This window comes from Aquarana catesbeiana, linkage group LG01, assembly GCF_042186555.1.
Source record: "Aquarana catesbeiana isolate 2022-GZ linkage group LG01, ASM4218655v1, whole genome shotgun sequence".
NCBI classification, from domain to species: Eukaryota; Metazoa; Chordata; class Amphibia; order Anura; family Ranidae; genus Aquarana; species Aquarana catesbeiana.
In genome coordinates, this window is record NC_133324.1 from 230716769 (window position 1) to 230732235 (window position 15467).

The 15467-nt window shown below is 41.4% G+C and overlaps 1 protein-coding gene across 2 annotated transcripts in view; it reads right to left on the reverse strand.

Moving 5' to 3' along the window:
- RNFT2 (ring finger protein, transmembrane 2) overlaps positions 1–15467 on the reverse strand; it is a 101796-nt gene that overhangs the window by 73517 nt on the left and 12812 nt on the right. For both annotated transcript variants that reach the window (XM_073625820.1, XM_073625812.1), the window contains exons 3-5: positions 12030–12535; positions 8094–8170; positions 3617–3717 (exon numbers count right to left, since the gene is read on the reverse strand). In XM_073625820.1, coding sequence (XP_073481921.1) covers positions 3617–3717; positions 8094–8170; positions 12030–12535 — 684 coding nt within the window. The remainder of the gene's footprint in view (positions 1–3616; positions 3718–8093; positions 8171–12029; positions 12536–15467) is intronic.

The window sequence follows — 15467 nt, forward strand, 5'->3', positions numbered from 1 at the left end:
TATTTTCTCCACTTGATGATAACTGCCTTCACTGTGTTCCATGGTATAGCTAATGCCTTGGAAATTCTTTAGTACCCTTCTTTTGACTCATACCTTCTAACAATGAGATTCCTGCAGACCATGGCTTTTGCTGTAGGACGTGACTAGAACAGCTGAACTTTTGATTGCTTAATTCTGAACACAGCTACATCCCCAGTTATAAGAGGGTGTGCACACTTATGCAACCACATTATTTAAATTTTTTTAGTTTTATTTCCCCTCCCTAAAAGATTTCAGTTTATTTTTCAATTGAGTTGTACAATTTATAGGTCACATTAAAAGGTGGAAAAAGTCCTGAAATTATTTATCGTTGTCTCATTTTTTTACATCACAGAAACATGGCATTTTACCAGGGGTGTGTAGACTTTTTATATCAACTGATGAGCACTTTATTTATTAAGCGGATTATCATTCATGTAAAATATCTTATAAATCACTATTATGTGTGTTGATCATTTACATAAAGATTAACATTATTTAGTGCAGCTATTTTATTTAAATTTTTTCCATATCTATATTGGGAGTGTGTTACCAGTTTCCTGCTTGGTTCTTTGATCTTTATTTATTAGCTGCTAGCAAGATTTTGTTTAACCACTTGCCGACCGCCGCACGCCGATGTACGTCCCTACTTTGGGGACAGATATCGTTGTTATGGCAGAAGCTAGCTGCCATAACCCCGGTATCCCCGTGTTCGGCCGGCGGTCAGCTACAAGATAAAAGTGGTCTCTGCGGCAGATTTGCCGCAAGATCACTTTTATCAGTGGCGGGAGAGGGCCTCCCGCCGTGATCCGTTGCCCTCCGCCACTTACCGGAGCTGTCGGCATCGGCGGAAGCGATCGCGTCCTCTCACTTGCTGTGCATGGAGACGAGTGAGGGTAAGATGGCCCCCACCCATCTCCATGACACTGCAGGGCGGAAGCGATGTCAAAACATCACTTCCGCCCATACGTCTTAAAAGGCACATTTTTTCAATGTCATTTTTTTCAAATGACAATTTTTTTTTTTTTATTGCATTTAAGTCCAAATATGAGATCTGAGGACTTTTTGACCCCAGATCTCATATTTACGAGGACCTGTCATGCTTTTTTCTATTACAAGGGATGTTTACATTCCTTGTAATAGGAAAAAAAGTGACCCAATTTTTTTTTTTTTTTTTTTAAACAGTGTAAAAATAAATAAACTCAAGTAAAATAAATAAGGAAAAAAAAAATTTTTAAAACGCCCCGTCCCAACGAGCTCGCGCGCAGAAGCGAACGCATATGTGAGTAGCACCCGCATATGAAAACGGTGGTCAAATCACACATGTGAGGTATCGTCGCAATCATTAGAGCAAGAGCAAAAAATCTAGCCCTAGACCTCCTCTATAACTCAAAACATGCAACCTATAGAATTTTTTAAACGTCGCCTATGGAGATTTTTGAGGGTAAAAGTTTGACGCCATTCCATGAGCGAGCGCAATTTTGAAGCGTGACATGTTGGGTATCAATTTACTTGGCGTAACATTATCTTTCACAATAAAAAAAAAATGGGCTAACTTTACTGTTGTCTTAATTTTTTATTCAAAAAAGTGAATTTTTTCCAAAAAAAGTGTGCTTGTAAGACCGCTGCGCAAATACGGTGTGAAAAAAAAGTATTGCAATGACCGCCATTTTATTCTCTAGGGTGTTAGAAAAAAAACAATATATAATGTTTGGGGGTTCTAAGTAATTTTCTAGCTAAAAAAACTGTTTTAAACAGGTAAACACCAAAATTTCAAAACGAGGCTGGTCTTTAAGTGGTTAATATTCCTTTATTATAAGCAGTTCTATATCAAACAAACTAAAGCCGCCATTAGATTGTGTAATTTTCGTTCCTTCCACCTTGGGTGAAAAAAATAAAAATTGCTCGATTCCCCCTGTGCTATTGTATTCTGCTGGCGGTAAGCCTTCCCTGCCGGCAGAACACAATGATATACCACAACGATAATGACATAACACAATAATATAACCACCAGCAGTGGTTGCATGAAAAAAAAAAAAATCGGACAGGCTGGTTGTACTGAAGTCGATTGATGAATCAACTTTAGTACAACTAGCCTACCCATAGATGGATTGAATCTTGGCCAGTGCAGCACGCATCGACTGAGATTTGAACCATCTCTGACTGGCTTTAGTTTTTTGCATTGATCCTTATAGTCAGAGAGGACAGTTTTCCTGAAATTACCTTTGCACTCCACAATAACACGTGCAACAAGATGGACTATGCTAAATACAGTGACAAACATATTCAGTATAGCAGTACAATGTGTGCTAGAAATTCATACTGAACACTCAGATTTCAGTTCACTGAAATCAGATCAGTGAAAGAGGATTTCTGGTGCATTAACAGGTACAGTAGTTGTACATTGCCTTTCTGAATAAGCTAGTATTTGTTTGTCCCAGGTAAGTTTTGAGGAAAGGCTGACACATAATGGTATAGGGAATCATCCACAAGTTTAGGAAGTTTACCTTACAGGCCCCTTATGGCATCATCAAATGACTCGAGCTGCGGTTGATTCCTGCTGAGTTGGTCATACAAGCACCACGACTGAGCCAGGTGGAGAATTATTGGCTGAATAAGTATCTCTGCATCCTATCAGAAGCAGTCAATTCAGCAGCTGCAGATATCTGAATACAATGGAGATTCCTCCATCCACGCTCTCCAAGGCTGAATAGCTAAAATTTGAGCAGCTTATGTCAAGCTGCAAACAAGGAGTCTACATTATTGATTGAAGTTTACACAGTCCATGGACTTCCCCTGCACCCCTGAACCTTTGCAGTTTAAAGATGGGATGCTTATGTGTTTAAAAAGAAATAGACAGTCAGCTCCGAGCTCAATAGACAGGAACTCACTTACAATCCAAAAAGCAGGCTGGATGCCCAAAGGTGACATACTGTAGGAAGCTACAATGCTGAACCAGGAAATAAGTGCTGGTTTACACCAGAATCTGCATTCTGTGCGATTCAGTGCAATGTGTTTTTCAGCCCATTCATTGAATTGGCTAAAATTGCACTGGATCGCACCAAAAAGTAGAGCATGCACTACTTTTAAAAACTCACTGTAACTGGTTTGCGTGGTACTTTGGTACGATACAATCATGTACAGGCAAATGCACTGTGTTTGGGGGGTCATTAGGAGGACTACATTTCCACCCATAGAGGATTGCAGTGCGGGAAATGCACATGGAACGTTCTGGTGTGAACGAGCCTTGAGTGTGTCACCTACTTTGCTGTGGATCATGGCAAAAGTGTGTTAACCACAACAGTGGCTGACCACACAAATATTTTAACATGCAAAACAGTAAATATATACATATTTCAAATGTAGCTGTTTTCTCCGTTTCCTTTCCAGCATATGTATGCTATTTGGTGTAATTTTTTGCAGCAGATTTCCAAATTGTTTATAGAAAAATAAATATAAAAATGTGTGATTGATAGATATATATATTTATACACACACACACACACACACACACGCACACATACACACAGTATATCCTATTGCAACACTGCAATTCATTTGGGAATGCTACAAGTGATGGGATAAGGGGATTATTCACCTGTAATATAGTTGCTGGGAGCGAAAGCTATATAGAAGGTAAAATGTGTTCCCCATCAAGAATACAATAATCCAAAACACTGTGACAACAGAGCGCTTCTCCTGAAGAGATAAAAAAAACATAACTAGTGAAATTACTAATTAATGGCTCAATGGCTACAGATATTTATTAAAGTGCATGTCTGGCCAAAATACAAAAAATAAAAATCAGTACATCTCTACCATACAGGCACATCTCCCCATGTATTTTACACTTTTAGGGCTTGTTCTCATATGTGGCCAGGCCACATTGGGTTGTGAGCTCAAAATAGGAAAGTTAGGCACACAGTGGATTTCTGGCAGTATCAAGAAGTATTTTTTTGTATTTGTAGCATTTTTAAAGAAAAAAAAAACTAGGGAAATGTGCAAATATTGCAGAAATGTACTGATTTTCCTTAGCCAGACATGTACCTTAAATCATAAGGAATCATAAAAGAATTCAATGAATATATATAATATATATTATATATAAATATATAATATATATTTGTCAACAACAAAAACAGATATAATGCATCATTTAAAGCGGTTACTAAATCATGTCATCCAGCTTTTTTGGAGAGATTTTTGAAACCTTTGGTCAGTTTTTTCTTTCTGTTTATGTTCCATATTTCTGTCCAGGAAACACCAGAGGAAGTGAGTGGAAATCTCCCCAAAGTGAGAGGAAATCATCTCTCAGACAGTTGTCATAGAAACAGGGAAGATTTAATGTTCTGGTGACAACTGTAACACTTTTGATTTGACATCGCTTTCATGGTGACAACAGACACCAGGATAAATACAGAGAATAGATTTCCTTAGTGTGGACACAAAACACTACAAAAACCTAACACAGGCTTCAGAACTTAAAGTGGTTCTAAAGGCAGAAGGTTTTTTTAACCTTAAAGTGGTTCTAAAGCCTAAACATTTTTTACCTTAATGCGTTCCATGCAGTAAAAAATGTTTACGCATTGGCACCCCCCCTCCAATAGTTACCTGAGCCCTCATTCAGCGCCATGCAGGTCTGCAGCTCTTCTCTCTCCTCACTTCCGGGTCTCGCTAGCTTTGCTGGGGCACCGGGGGCCACTGGCTCCGAGTGCTGTCAATCAAAGCCAGTGACGAGGGCGCGGGGGGCAGGGCCAAGTCCCGCTGTTTATGTCAATGGATGCAGCAGTGGGGCTCGGGAGTGCCCCCATTAGAAGTGGCTTCCCATGGGGGCTCTAGACAGAGAGGAGGGGCCTGGAGTGCCGGCGGGGGAGTCGAGAAGAGAAGGTTTGCGGTTGCTCTGTGCAATTCCATTTTGCAGAGCAGGTATAGACATGTTTGTTATAAAAAAACAAAAAACAAAAAAAATTTACCTTTACAACCACTTTAATTCACATGTGTCAAACACATATCTTGCAGGCTGAATCCGGCTGCCAGGCCATTTCATGTGGCCCTCATACCTCTCCTGCAGCTGTCGTACCCCCCTCATCTCCACCCCCACCTTGTCTCAGCAGTTGGCAGCAGAGAGGGGGACACAACTCCTTCTACAGATCCTGTGCCTCTCTGTGCAGTCGCAGCAAACCCTCATCTTTGCCTCCCCTGGTCATAGCATTCAGCAGACTCCGGCAGTTGACTCCAGCCCCCCTCTGGTCCTCCTCCAGATCCTGCACTTTCTGCTTCCCAACTCCTCCCCAACTTCATCCAGGCAGCAGCACAAGGTAAGGGGGTGCACTGTGATGTAAGGGAGGGTAGGGGGTTCTTGGCATCTAATTTGAAAGGGTTGTGTGCTCTAGACATCTAGACTTACAGATACAACTGGCCATGTGAGGACAATCATGTTGAAAAAAAAAAAACCTTCTGAATACACCCCCCCCTTTCCCAGTCCCTCCTAAATACTTACCTGAGCCCAATCTTGATCCTGCTGCTGTAAATCACAGCCAGTGTGGAGAGAGTGAGGGTGCGGTTGGGCTGAGCCACATGAGTGGCTCAGCCCATGAGTACTCCCAGAGAAAGTGGCTTTCTATGGAGGCAATCGGCAGGGGGGAGAAGAGGAGGATCGGAGCTGCTCTGTCCAAAACGATTATACGTAGCAGGTAAGTATGACATATTTGTTATTTTTAAAAAATACAAATGTTGCCTTTAGAATCACTTTAAACTTCATCAAAAACTAAAATAGAGAATAATGGGCTACTAAATTAACAAAAAGATGAAGTACCTACATCCTATTGAATCAAGCAGAGAAATAGAAAAAATAGGGGGCAAAACTGGACTTATGCCCCATTTAATATGTATTATGTTACGTTATATATGTGTCATGCCCTTATATATCATTATTATTATTATATATATATTTTTTTTCCCCCATATACATACTCTTATGTGTTGTGGGAGTTTTGGAAATAGTCCTGTGTTTGCGACATGGACCATATCCAGGATAATTGTGCTATAATTCTCTTGTTTGATAGTTCTCCATCTTGCATACCCTTACCTGGTTCCTGCACTTGCCTAGGGGATTACCTTTGTGGCCTTGAGGTCCCTTGAGTGGTTGGGATGGTCTTGAGGGTTAGTACAGTGGTCCCACCTGTGTTCACGATTCTTTAGTGGATGGGGAGAAAGGGTTATAGCCATCTATAATATGTATCAATATTTTAGATATTAAAAATTACATTGAATTAAGCTGGTGCAGGGTGCTTTACCCAATGGTCTTTGGTCCCTTGGGATGCCCTGTACCATGCTGTTATCTATTGCTATGTCTTGTTATATGCATATTTCTTATTCTATGTATATATTTCTCTCATTGAGATTATGACTAGAACAATGTGAATAAAATTCCTCTGCCATCAGGTTGATCTACATTGCTCCTTCTCAGAGGAATTCAATTGCTAATTTTTTTAATTTTTTTTGTTGTACTTAATCTATCTTTTTGCCCCCTTGGGTATTTGGGTATCTTTTTGAACCAATCTATTTAATAAAACATTTTGAATTTTTAATATGTTCGAGTATTGTAAGTTCATACCGTACCACTAAAGTCCAGTTTTGCCCCCTTATTTTGTCTATTTCTCTCCTCTATCAAAAACAAATTAAACAAAAACTTTGGCTTTAGAGATACTTTAATTTCAAAACAAAATGCAAGTGATCAGCTAGTTTTTCCAGATGAATATAATCAAATATATAACTATTAAAGTGAAACTTAAGTTTTTTTTTTTTTTTTTGGTTTAAAAATAACAAACATGTCATATTCACCTGCTCTGTGTAGTGGTTTAGCCCAGATCTTGGGTTCCTCAGTGTTGCTCCTGGCTCCTCCTCGCTCCTGCCCCTACAGCAAGCGGCTTGCTATAAGGGCACCCAAGCCGAGCCGCTGCTCTGTGCGTCCATCCAGACACAGAGCTGTGGCTCGGCCCCGCCCCCCTCTCTCCTTCTTGGTTTACTGGCTTTGATTGACAGCAGCGGATGCCAATGATGGAGAGTCCCCGGACTTCGTGACTCTCGGGCAACATTGCTGGATTGAGATGGGGCTCAGGTAAGTATTAGACCCCTTTCACACTGGGCGGTTTTCAGGCGCTTTAGCGCTAGAAATAGGCTCTGCAAAAGCACCTGAAAACCACCTCCTATTCATTCCAGTGCGTCTTTTCACACTGAGCGGGTGTGCTTGCGGGACGTTCAGAAAAGTACTACAAGCAGCATCTTTGGGGCGGGTTGAGAGCGCTGTACTTAGCGCTCCAAAAACGCCCTGCCCATTACAATGAATGGGCAGCACCTTAAAAGCGCTGCAAAACTGGAGTTTTTATCCTTTTTTCAGGTAAAAACCACCCTGCTAGTGGCCGAAAAGCGCCGCTAAAACGATCAGCACTTTAGCGCTAACGTCCAGGGCGTCACAGTGTGAAAGTAGCCTTAGAGGGGCTGCTGCACACAGAACGATTTTTCTTTTGATGCATGAAGATAAAAAACCTTCTACCTTTAGAACTAATTTAAATTTATCCTGCGCATATGCCTACTGTAAAGTAAATAAAAAAGTACTGCCAGTCATTGGAAATGGGTTGGCCACACAAAGAAGCATCTATCCCTGAAAACTACAGAGGGTGACAGATCTGCTGTGCTCATTCTAACCACTGTACTACTGTTTATTTACTTCCCAACTTGACCAATACAGTTCTGATACTTACAATTGACAGTTACCACCCAGTAACAGAACCTAAATGGATTTAATCACTGCAAGTAATGCTTAAATCAATTACAACACTTGCAAATAACAGGCTGTACATAGCCAATCCTAATCTATGCCGTACTAGAAATTCTCCAGATAAACAGAAATGTGCTAATTATATTTACTTCTGTATTTAAATTTGATATGGTTCCTATTTACATATATGATATCCTGAGAGATCTCAGTACAAGATTTTCATGGGCTCAAGCATTCAAAGTTAAAGGTATAATATTCCCTTTATTAGACCGTGTTGGTTAGATTATTTCCTTACCTTTAGGGACACCTGGTGTTTGACAGAAGAATTAGCATAGGCAAAAGTACTGGCCATTCCGATGCAAACAGCTATGCCTGGAGGGTTACATTATTAGAGAAGTTAGTTAGGTAAAATATTAGTAGATTTTAATTTAGAGCTGGGCATATCTTTAGCCAAGTAGTCAATGTGCCAAAATGCTGCTACTTTTCTGTGGCATTGTAGCCTTTACTAAGGCTTTTAGTGTAAACGAGTGTGTCCTGCCTTCTGTATGTGACCGAGCTTTAACATAAAGAGGAAGAAAAAAAAAAAAAAAAGAGATACTGGCAGATATATAGTTCCACCTATATGCTCGACTGCTACACCATTTCTATGTGGCAAAGCTCCTGGTGAAGCAGGCCCGCATTCTCCTTGCCCTCCCCCATATATTCCTACTGACCCATCATTATAATGGACTGTCTTAATGGCTCTGAGAAATGTTTGGGAGGCAGGAGATAGGCAAGCTTTGACATTCCCAGGAGGTTCCGAAGTATATGGGCAGAGCCGAACCACCAAAACCTTCTGTAGGTAAGTCACTGCCTATACTTTACTTGTCAGCAGCTTTTTTTGTTCACAAAAACATGTTTGTTTATGTGACAAGAGAGTCACTTTGCATGTATTTGCAAATGTGTGCAAACAAAGCCCTCTTTTTTTTTTTTTTTAATGCAAACTGTTAGATAGGGCCATTTTGGTTGTTTTTCAGGCTGGCTGGTAAGTGTACTGGGAAATCTTTTTGCTTGTTTGTGATGCACATTGCCCTTCCATGTGAACCTTGCTGCAAAGACTAGTTATAAGTTAGTGGCTGCCATTTTTTTTTCCACTTTAAAGAGTGGCTACTAGTTCCTAAAACCTAGATTCAATTGCCCACGTTAGCTAATTATTAAGTAGGAAGATGGCTGACCAGTAACACACTATAACTAAGGAAATTATACAGGGCCTCAGATGTCTGACAGAACTCTCTGTTGCCTATAGCAAGCAAAAAATAATGTACAAAGTACTGGACATGGACAACATAAACAGTTACGCTTACAGACTTTATTGCAAAAATAACATATACAGTAGGGAAAAAACTTATTTGATCCCCTGCAGATTTAGTAAATGTGCCCACTTACAAAGAAATGAAGGGTCTATAATTTTTATCATCGGTGTATTTGAAATTATAGAGACAGAGTATCAACCAAAAATCCAGAAAAACACACGATACAAATGTTAGAAAAATTGAGTTGTAGTACAGCGAGTATGATAAGTATTTGATTCCCTACCAACTAACAATAATTCTGACTCAACACAGACTGGCTACAGTATGTGCTCATGTGGTACACAGATTAGTCCTGTCAATTTAAGAAGGTGCTCCTAACGACAACTCGTTATGTGTATAAAAGACACCTGTCCACAGTATCTCTTCCATTCAAACTTCACATTCATGGGCAAGACCAAAAAACTGTCAAAGGACGTCAAGGACAAGATTGTAGACCTGCACAAGGCTGGAATGGGCTACAAGACCATCAGCAAGAAGCTTGATGAGAAGGAGACAACTGTTGGAGCAATAATTCGCAAATGGAAAAAATACAAAATAACCATCAATGGCCTACAAGGCCTGCATGGAGCTCAGTCTGGAGCTCCATGCAAGATTTTGCCTCATAGGGTAAGGATGATCATGAGAAAAGGGAGGGATCAGCCCAGAATTACACAGGAGAGGTTTGTTAATGATCTCAAGGCACTTGGGACCACATAAAAGGCCGCAATGGATTGAAATCCTGCGGCGCCTGCAAGGTCCCCCTTCTCAAGAAGGCACATATACAGGCCCATTTGAAGTTTGCCAATAAACATCTAAACGATTCAGAGAAGGATTGGGAGAAAGTGCTGTGGTCAGATGAGACCAAAATTGAGCTCTTTGGCATTAACGCAACTCGCCGTGTTTGGAGAAAGAAAAATGATGACTATGACCCTAAGAACACCATCCATGCAGTCAAGCAGGGAGGTGGAAACATTATGCTTTCAGGCTGTTTCTCTGCTAAAGGTACAGGCTGACTTTGCTGCATTGAGGGCCAATGGATGGGGTCATGTATTGTAAAATCTTGGACGAGAACCTTCTACCTTCAGCCAGAACACTGAAGATGGGTCGTGGATGACAAAGACCCAAAACATACCAAGGCAACAAAGAAGTGGGTCAAGAAGAAGCACATTAAGGTCATGGAGTGGTCTAGCCAGTCTCCAGACCTTAATCCTATAGAAAATTTATGGAGGGAGTTGAAACTTTGAGTTGCCAAGTGACAGCCAAGAAACCTTAAGGATTTAGAGAAGATCTGTAAAAGGAGAGTGGGCCAAAATCCCTCCTGAGATGTGTGCAAACCTGGTCACCAACTACCAGAAACGTCTTACCTCTGTGCTTGCCAACAAGGGTTTCTCCACCAAGTACCAAGTCATGTTTTGCTTGGGGATCAAATACTTGTTTTACTTACTGAACTGCAACTGAATTTATAACATTTGTATCATATGTTTTTTTTCTGGATTTTTGGTTAATATTCTGTCTCTATCATTTAAAATACACCTGTGAAAAAAATGATAGACCCTTCATTTCTTGGTGAGTGGATCAAATAATAATTTCCCCACTGTAGGTGTTCTTTCCATGTAGTCTAATATAATTATCAGCTATCTGAATTATGTAATTAAGTCCTACTAATGGCAAGAATGTATAGTAAAGGGAAGTGTAGAAAAATGTATACTATTATGCAGTCACTGTACAGCTGCCAGGTTTGTCAAGTCTACTAAATGTAGCTAAATAGACACTATTAATTTATATTGGTTTTAAAGGATATCGAAAGGTTCGTTTAAAAAACAAAAAAAAAAAAAAAAAACAAACTTACCTCATTTGTGCAGTTGCTTTTGTACAGAATGGCCCTGACCCTCCTTTTCTGTGGTCCCTCAGTGGCGCTCCTGGCTCCTACTCTTCTCGAGTGTCCGGTTGGACAGCCGCTCATCCTCGGGGCACCCATGAGGGCGTGTTTCTGTGTCCTGCTGCTGCGTCTATTGACAAAGACAGCAGGACTCAGCCCCACCCCCGGCTCCCGCATCATTGGATTTGATTGACAACAGCGGGAGCCAATAGCTGCGCTATTATTAATCTATCCAATCAGAACCCGAGACACCGGCTGGAGCTGGTGAGCTCATCCCTGTCGCTGGAAAGACTGGGTTCAGGCAACTACAAGGGGGGCAGCTGCATCAGAGGAGGTTTTTCACCTTAATGCATAGTATGCATTAAGGTGAAAAACCTTGAGGGTTTACAACCCCTTTAAGTTAGTTTGTATAAAAGTGAAACAGCATTTTGTGGTAAGACTACTTGCATTAGTAGCAGGAATTATTAAAAAAAAAGGTTCAAATTTCAATAAAATTTGATTATGCAAAAAATAGGGAGGCTGAAAATGCTAGATGCTTGGCTACTAGGCTAAAGAAATGTACCTCTTAAGGCACTGGCCCAAAACAAATATGCAGATCGGGAATTCTGATTACCACCTATTTGAATGCGTATCTTAGCTTACTTTGAAACAATAACTCAATACTGAATGAAGCCAGGCAATGTAGTTTTTTGTTAGAAGAATGTTAGTAATTGCACACTATATATTTGCTTCAGTAATTTTCTTTTTAGGTTTAACGTTTACAATGTGCCACATGACAAACATCAATGGCTGTGTAAATGGTCTTTAAAAGGCCATTTAAGTCCTCCTTCCATTGTGCTTTATTTTGTATAATGCCTTGCAAAGCATTTGAATAGCAACGGGGCCTTAAAAAAATGCATTAGTGTTTATTTCTCAGCCTAATGCAGGCAGGGCTTGGATGGCCTCTGAAATGGCCCTCATCATGAGCCTTAAATATGATTCAACATACTTTTGTGTTATAACATATCAGTAGTACACTTACCAAGCTTATGTTGAAAGCAGACTTTGGCTAGTAGGATAAGGATGAAAGGAAGCCCTTTCTGTAACCATGAGACAATGGCCCTAAGTTCAGACAAGGCCGGTGCTGGGGTGCCTGGTTCCTCACTGTTCTCCTCTCTGTGACGTTCCCCGGTAGCTGCATGCAGCAGTGATGACCGGGAATGTGAATGTTGAAAGTGATGCTGCTGGTGATGGGCTGGTGGTTGTGGCTGCTGTCGGTGATGAGGAGGGTGGTGATGATGATGAGGAAAGTTGCTATTTTCAGAGCGACCACTTGCTTCCTCTCTGAGCGGTGGAGACATTTGTATAAATACGTCAGCTCCTCCTGCTGAGGATCCCAGTACTAAACCAGACTGCACTGTGATAGGCCCAGGCTGAAGACCAGCTAGACTTGAGAAGAGATGCTGAGCTGATGGTGGGTCCTGCTTTAATCCATTAAACACACCATCTTCCATACTGGTGTCAGAGCTCAAGTTTTGGCTTCGACTCCTACATAATTATATAATGAAGCAGAAACAGGGTATAATTTTAATAAGCTTGAAAACTAATGTATATATTACCATTGCTCAACACTCCACATATCCCCACAGTACATACATAGACACAAATGGCTCATACATTTTGCTAGCTATTGTGGTCATATCTCTCTTTGCTCTATAGTTAGCCATTGTTGTGTTGTGTAGTTGGCCCTACTGAAGAAACTAAAAGTGAGATTAGAGAGTGCCACAAAACATTATTCAGTTCAATCAATTTACATCAAACAATCAAAATGCCAATACTTTTCGGGGGCTCAAAACTTTTTCTTCTTTGGGGTTAGGAAACAGAAGCAGCTTATAATGAAAACTTTAGTGAAGGAAGTGTATGTGTTCTAAACTACAGTCCAGTTATACAATAATTTTGACTATAAAAAAGAAAAGCAAACATTGCATCCAATAAAAAATAGAAAATCACCTCTAAAATAAAATAACCAAATAGATCCATAAAGATGATCCGCACAAACGATATTGCTTTTAGTTAGTACATTAAAAACTTGCTGGTTAGAAGCTGAACCGTGGGAACCTTGAGTGGAGACAAGGTTTGCTTTTGACTGCTGGTAATTGCTGTGTTGCATTTTTAGTTTTTTTTTTTTTGTAGCTTTTTTAACACCCTCTGTCACTTTTTAAACAGACTTTATTTTTTCTTTCTTTCCTTCAGCCTACTAATTAATGGGAGTGGTTAATTGGTCCCAGGTGCTTGAGACCTATATAAAGCTTTCTGAAGAACTCATTTTGAGCCTGCTGGAACTTAAGCTGGCCATACACCTATAGATTATCTGCAGATTTTCTATGGTTAGATGGAAAAAGTGCAACAGATTTCTCCATGTTCGCTAAACTGTGTGGACGGAGGAATCTCCCACTTTTTCCATCCAACCATAGAAAATCTGCAGATAATCTATAGGTGTATGGCCAGCTTTAGACCAAGTGGAACTGGACTAAGTGGTGAGTTAAAAACAGGAGGTTATGACAGGGTTCAAAGTACCTGTGTAGTGTGAGTACCTCAGTGTTGTCTGAGTAGTGTGTGGATCGTTAGTACCTGTGTATTGTGAGTGCATGTGGGCTGCGAGTGCATGTGTATTGTCTTGTTGAGTACCTATGTAGTGTATTGTCGAGTAGTAGTGTCAGGAAGCTAGTTGATAGGGTATAATCCCAATCCTCATTAAATTGGTAGGTACAATGTCCGGCGGGTGTGGAGATGCGACTCGGCACATATGCTTTCCTTGATTATCTGATCAAGGGTGAATACTGCTGTGCAAAATGTAAGCACATTGTTTCCCTGGTAGCCCAGGTTCTGAATCTAGGGAAGCAACTGTCAGCACTGAGAAGACCCTCCATCCTAAGGAGAACCGGGAACGTAACCGTCAGGGGCCAGCACAGAGGCAAGTGGAGTCCAAGAAGTGCAGGCACCAGAAAAGAGTAGATGGATGACAGTCAGGAAGGATAGAGGGGGAAGTGCCAGGGAGGCGATCCTGGGCTGGAGAACCCCAATAAGTACGCTCCATTGAGTGACATTGGTGAAACCAGTCAGGGACCAGCACTGCTGGAGCTGAGGGACTCTCCTAGCTGCCAGGGGAAGAAGTCATCCAGTGAGAGTGAGGGGGAAGTGAAGGGAAAGAATAGACAGTTTCTGGTGGTAGGGAACTCAATTCTTAGAAGGACAGAGAGGGCAATTTGTGAAAAAGACCTGAAGTACCGAACTGTATGCTGTCTACTGGGAGCTTGGGTTCCGCACATCACGGATCTGGTGGACAGATTACTGGAAGGGGCTGGGGAAGACCCGGCTGTCATGGTGCACCAATGACAAAGTCAGGGAACATGGAATGTCCTAAAGAACGATTTTAGGGACTTGGGAGTTAAATTGAGGAAAAGGATCTCCAAGGTAGTATTCTCAGGAATACTACCGGTACATCAATCCACACCAGAAAGGCAGAGGGAGATTAGAGAAGTAAACAAGTGGCTGAGGAACTGGTGTAGTAAGGAGGGGTTTGGGTTCCTGGAGGACTGGGCCGACTTCTCAGTCGGTCACCAGTACTATAGAAGGGACGGACTGCACCTAAATGAGGAGGGTGCAGATCAGCTGGGAGTAAAGGTGGCCAAAAAGTCAGAGCGGTTTTTAAACTAGGCGACGGGGGGGGGGCGGTGGCCCAGAGGTGGAGATAGTCAGCGTAGAACAGAGGATAGTATTGGGGGCATTAGTGGTAGGTTGACTAAAGCACATAAAACCAAGGTAAGTATAGTAACAAGTCCTAGTTGCAATCTCGGAACACCCAATAAGACGATATTATGCGACCGGTCTAAACTACGTGGCACGTTCACTAATGCCAGGAGACTGGCGGACAAAATGGGTGAACTAGAGATACTGATGTACGAGGAGGATTTGGATTTTGTGGGAATTTCAGAGACTTGGTTCAACAGCTCTCATGATTGGCTGGCAAACATTCAAGGGTATACCCTTTATCGCATGGATAGAGAGGGCAAAAAAGGGAGAGGGGTATGCCTGTATATCAAGAATGACGTACAAGTGAATGTGAGAGATGACATCACTAAGGGAGCTAGGGAGGAGGTGGAATCCTTATGGGTAGAGCTCCAAATGGATGAAGTTAAGGGGAAAATAATACTGGGAGTATGCTATAGGCCCACTAACCTGAGGGAGGAGGGGGAGGCGGACCTCCTATCACAATCTGGATTAGCAGCAAGGATGGGAAGTGTTATCATAATGGGGGATTTTAATCATCCAGACATAGACTGGGTGAAGGGAACCACGTATTCGTCTAAGGCTCGCCAGTTTCTAAATGTCTTGCAGGACAATTTCATGGGTCACATGGTAGACGCACCAACTAGAAATAAAGAGTTACTGGATCTACTGTTTACCAACAATACAGACC